General features: G+C 40.2%; 1 protein-coding gene across 2 annotated transcripts in view; it reads right to left on the minus strand.

Moving 5' to 3' along the window:
* MSH3 (mutS homolog 3) overlaps positions 1–5,729 on the minus strand; it is a gene marked incomplete at both ends in the record, with an annotated part of 183,814 nt that extends 178,085 nt beyond the window's left edge. The window contains 2 exons of one of the 2 annotated variants that reach the window (XM_079703083.1): positions 4,174–4,294; positions 5,523–5,729. In XM_079703083.1, the coding sequence (XP_079559209.1) occupies positions 4,174–4,294; positions 5,523–5,729 (328 nt within the window). The remainder of the gene's footprint in view (positions 1–4,173; positions 4,295–5,522) is intronic. The other variant, XM_079703084.1, reaches the window with a different exon arrangement.
* Between the last annotated feature and the right edge of the window lie 230 nt (positions 5,730–5,959).

Genomic DNA, 5,959 nt, shown 5'->3' on the forward strand with positions numbered 1-5,959 from the left:
CAGTATATAAACTTACAATTAAATGAATTACATTAAAAACAAAAGTAACAGGGGGCTTCCCTGGTGGCGCAGTGGTTGAGAATCTGCCTGCTAATGCAGGGGACACTTGTTTGAGCCCTGGTCTGGGAGGATCCCACATGCTGTGGAGCAACTAAGCCCGTGAGCCACAGCTACTGAGCCTGCGCGTCTGGAGCCTGTGCTCCACAACAAGAGAGGCCGCGATAGTGAGAGGCCCACGCACCGGAATGAAGAGTGGCCCCCGCTCGCCACAACTAGAGAAGGCCCTCGCACAGAAACGAAGACCCAACACAGCAAAAATAAATAATAATAATAATTAATAAAAAAACTCCTACCCCCAACATCTAATTAAAAAAACAAAACAAAGGTAATAAATACTCAGACCTCACTGCTTCCTAAAACTTTTACTACATTTTACTATTATCTATAATCTAAAGATTATTAACATGTATTGTCTCTGTATGGTGTAAATACTATATAATGGTGTGCTATTGCAACTATGCATCCTTTCCCAACTCTAGAAAAGTCAAGGCTTAAGAACGGGGCTACTCTAGACCTTCTCTTCCAAAGCTTAAAAACAATCCCTAAAGAGACCAAACTGATCCACAAGGAATTTAACTACTTGCCAGAACAAAATTCAACATTCTTTAAAGAAACACAAATCCCAGCACACAACAACACAAAGTTCAAAATACTTATTATCAGGACTTCCCTGGTGGCGCAGTGGTTGGGAGTCCACCTGCCGATGCAGGGCACAGGGGTTCCATCCCTGGTCCAGGAAGATCCCACATGCCGTGAAGCAACGGAGCCCGTGCACCACAACTACTGAGCTTGCGTTCTAGAGCCCGTGAGTCACAACTACTGAGCCCACACACCACAACTACTGAAGCCCACTTCAGTAGTTGCCCAGAGCCCGTGTTCTGCAACAAGAGAAGCCACCGCAATGAGAAGCACGCACACAGCAAGGAAGACCCAACGCAGCCAAAAATAAATAAATTTAAAAAACAAAAAAACAAAACACAATCCAAATAATTAATTACTAAACATGCAAAAAGTAGAAAAATCAGTCAAGGTGTACAAAACCAGAAATGATAGAGATGACAGAATTAGCATATAAGGACATGAAAACACATATTATAAACATGTTCCATATAATCAAGAATGAAAAGGAAAAAATAAAGAGGAGCAGAATAGAAGCTTTTTGTTTGGTAACAGCTTTACTGAAATACAATTCACAGAGAAAAATGGGAGATTTTTTAAAAAGAACAATACAGAACTTCTAGAGATGAAATATACAATATCTGAACTGAACATTTCACTGAATTAAATTTACGTCACATTAGATACTACAGGAAAAAAGTATCACTGAACTTGAAAATACAGCAGGAGAATCAATCCAAAATGAAGCAGAAGGGGAAATAATACTGGAAAATAAATGAAAAGAGCTTCCTTATTTGAGGGATAATATTAAGTAATCTAGCATCCCTATTAATAAACTCTCAGAAGAAGAGAAAGGGAAGAGACAGAAAAAAATTTTGAGAAAAAAGTGGCCAAAAAATTCTTCCAAATTTGATGAAAACTATAAACCCATGGAACCCAAGAAGCTTTAAATGAACTCCAAACAGGATAAAGATTAATGAAAAAATAAAAATTTTTTTAAATACTAGACTAAGGCCCATCAAAATCAAATGTGGGCAAACCAGTGATAAATACAAAATCGTAAAAGCAGCCAGAGGAAAAAAGACAGGGAAATCAACACCTTAATTAAAAAACACCGAAAACACCTTGATGTCACAAATGCTAAAGGTTAAGAACCTTTGAAGGAATACTATCACTCCCTTTCTTCTTAAATATAGGACTTTTCTAATATATACTTTACCTAGTTTACTGTGACTTCTCTTCTTTTAGAGATATATATTTGAATTTCTTTTCAAATGTATGTTTTACCTTTTTATTATTATTCAATTTGTTTTCAAAACACATATTTAAATCACTTTTCAAATGCATCAAGTTTCCTTGTGAGTATAAAAGCTTCCTTAACCCTGTGGATCCTAGGTATAAAAAAGAGCTTATAAATTGAAGAATTAAGAACTGAAGTGGATCCATATAATGGCATATTATTCAACAATAAAAAGGAATGATGTAATTTAGAGTACTCAAAATCATAGAAAGTAGAATAGTGATGGCCAGGGCCTGGGGGAGGGGGGAATGTGGAGCTATTATTTAACGGCTATAGAGTTTCAATTCTGCAAGACGAAAAGAATTCTAGAGATGGATGGAGGCAATGGTTGTACAAAATTATGAATGCACTTAATTGAACTGTAAATTTAAAAATGGTTAAGATGAAAATTTTATGTTCCGTGTATTTTGCCACAATAAAAAGAAATTAAATCAAAACAACTCTTGAAAGGAAGGAGGTACCGATACATGCTACAACATGGATGAACCTTGGAAACATTAGGCTAAGTGAAAGAAACCAGACAAAAAGGCCACATACTGTATGATTCTATTTATATGACATGTTCAGAATAGGCAAATCTATAGACAGAAAATAGATTCGTGGTTGCTTAGGTCGGTGAGGGGGGTGCTGCTTGGGGAAAATGGGAAGTGACTGCTATTGGGTACTGAGTTTCCTTTGAGGGTGATGAAAATGCTCTAAAATTGACTTAATGAGGGCTGCACAATTCTGTGAATATACTAAAAGTCATTGAATTGTATATGGTAAATGGGTGAATTGTATAACATGTGATTATATCTTAATAATCTGTTATTTAAAAAAAAAAAAAAACCCGAGGTGGAGCAATCCCCCAGTGTTAGACTGGGGAAAGCTCTTTCTTCTTCCTGAGTGTGATTTTTACCAAGTAGCAAAGGTCTTATTTCAAAACATTCCAAGTCTGTTGCCCCTTTTCCACCTCAGCTCTCCTGGGTGCCTGGAAAAGTTACTTAAGTGTGGTAACCCTCAATCCTCACCTATCACCCACCTCTTCTAAAAAGGAGGACAGCAAGGGTTGTTTGGAAGAATAAAAGAACTACAAAAAGCCTGTAGAACAATGGCAGGCAAACAGAGGGTTCATTAACAGCTTGACGAATTTACTGAAAAACTGAATAATCAGATCTATGTACAGTAATGAAGCAAAGAACAGTAGACAACCCTGGAAAATGCAAATTCTGTCAAGTCATGCCTCTCATCATGGCCCCTTCAGGTAGGAGGAGAAAAAGGGTATCATCAGATTTATCCTTCTCTTTAACCATATGTCTCCATTTCTATAGTTATTTCATACTAAGTCTTTCATGTTAACCCTAAATCCAAATTTTACCTCTTGATCCACTAAATTGAAACTTTTTTTTTTTTTTTTTTTGGTTTTGTCTCGTTTTCTTTACCTAAATTCCTGGGGATAATGAAGAAAGAAGCATTTTCTGTCCTCCCCTATCACAAATTGTCTAAGGCCAAAAACTAGAGAAAAATCTGCTCAACCATCTGTATCCAATACCTCCCCTAGAAGTCCAACAGCTCAGGAACAGTGGTTTTACCCAAAACCCTTTAGCATACAGAAAAAGCAGCTCCATGATTAAAAAGGACAGGGTAGATCTACATGTCCTGACATTGAAAATTGTTCAAAATGTTCTGCTAAGTGGAAAAAAACAGTTGCAAATTAGTATATATAATACAATTTATAAAACATTATAATTAGTTAACTAATTTGGGGGTCTATTTGAGTACATATAGATGTGTATAAACAGAAAAACCTGGAAGAATGTACAGCACCCCCCAAAATTAGCAGTAGCCCTTACCGAAAGGGAGAGATTATGAGGTCTTTTACTGTCCACCTTCTACATTTCTGTATTGTTTGAAATTTTTATAACAAGAACGTTTTACTTTTATAATCAAGACAAGAATTTGCTAGAGGGAATAAGAGAGAAAATTGGGAGAACTACAGCCAAACTGCAGAACTCCAGCTCTTACCTCCACTCCCCCAACCTCTTACCCACACCACCCCTTATGAAGGGGCCAGTCTACTCAAGCACAATGGAGACCTTTCTCTACAAAGGAAAAAAATGGCCCAATACTCCAACAGTCTCCTCTGCCTTCAGGAGAATGTGAGAATATCAGAGTCATGACTTATAAGAATGAAGAAAAATTGCCTCAGAACTCACCAGGGTTCCCAGACATTACTGAATCACTTCCTTCTTCCTTTTCTTGGACTTTCTTTGCTTTCTTTTTAACAGGCCCATCACTCTCCAGTGGTCTCTTTTTACTCCTGTCGATTTCTGCAACCTATGTTAGAAAATGATATTATCTCTAATCTCAAAACTTGATGTATACAAAATAATTTAAACCTTACTTCTGAATGACAGCAAGGTTCTTGCCATCCATCCTTCATAGAATCATCTATTTAGAGTTATGGGTGAACTGTTTTACCATCTTCAAAGACAAGGTGGAGACTGCCAAGTCATGAGCCTCAGCATTTCAAGCCCTCCCAGAATTAGAACCAAGGCTGCTACTTTTCTTCACTCGATCAGCCTTCCCCTATCTCAGATTATGAATCACCCTATTTACCTATGTTAAATAGAATACCTTTAAGAAAAAAAACTGATATTTAGAAAAGTTGAATTTAGACATATAATTAAAAACAGTATCATTTTTGAAATGTTAATTGTCATTTAACTGTTTCACATTCAAACGTGATTTATGTTCACCACTGAAAATGCCACAAGATTATGGACTATATGCTGGCAGAAAACCTGTCAAAAACCTAAGTCCTTCACCAAATAACCTCTAAAAGGTAGGCATAAAATAAAATCTTGGTGAATTCATAAAAATGTAGGCTATGGTCAAAAAACAAAGACAGGAGAGGAACAATCATCTATGGAAGAAATATAAATGAAGGGAACAAGATTTTGAAGCAACAGGAAGCATACAACGACTAGCCATCACATCTGTATCATCTTAAGAAACTTTATCCATCCAAATTGTGTATGAGACTTTTATAACCTGAACTACAAGGGGTACAGTCACCAGGGAACTGCACAACATGACTGTGACCCGTAAACGCTTGAAATACTAAGCAAGGTTGTTGCAGCCTTAAAAACTAGAGATTTAACGGCAGTTTTCGTCTAGTCAGCTAACCCAAACACATACAAATAATAAATAATGCTCCTCTTCAGCCCTCAATCCAGAAAAAAAAGGGGGGGCGGGGAGAGGATGGAGATTAAAATATGTATCCTTTGACTCTAACCTCATCAGAATGAGCTCAGGTCTGCCATTAAGAGCCGGCGTGACCTTAGCCTCAAATCTATTACCCCAAGTGTAATATTACCCTAAAATGTCTGAACTGCACCTAGGACGGACGCGGCCCTGCCTCTTCCTTCTTTTTCCTTCCTGAGCCCCGCCCCTTTCCCGCCTGGCCCAGTCATCTCGCAAATTCTCGCGCACAGTTCCCGCCCCCGCCCGTATGGTTGCGCCCACTCCCCGATGGCCCCGCCCCGTCCTGGACCGAACCCACCACGTGTGGCGGCAACTGAGGCGGGAGGGTGGACGCTAGGGGCGCTGCGGAGTCAGAGTCAGGATCCGCCTTCTCGGCTGCACCAGTTGGGGAGGAGGTGGATTTCAGGCTTCCCGTAGACTGGAAGAATCTGCTCAAAACCGCCTGCCTTGCAGGGCCTGGGCCGGCGGGAGCGGCTCCACCAGAGGCCGGCTTTCGGCGCGACATCGCGGAGCAGGCAACCACAGCCCGGGAGCAGGACGAGCTAGCAGCGCGAGCCCGCGGCCGCCGTTCCCAGGGCGTCTGCGGGCGCGAGCACGTCGCAACCTTGCGTGCGCCGGGGCGGGGGGCGGGACGAGGGCGGGGTCTCGCCTGCACAAATAGGACTGAGGGGGCGGGGTGGCCAAAATTTCGCGCCCAGCTGGAGGGTAATCCTCGTGTCAGTGTGAAGTGCTAGC

Source organism: Hyperoodon ampullatus (assembly GCF_949752795.1).
Source record: "Hyperoodon ampullatus genome assembly, chromosome: 4".
Classification (NCBI taxonomy): domain Eukaryota; kingdom Metazoa; phylum Chordata; class Mammalia; order Artiodactyla; family Ziphiidae; genus Hyperoodon; species Hyperoodon ampullatus.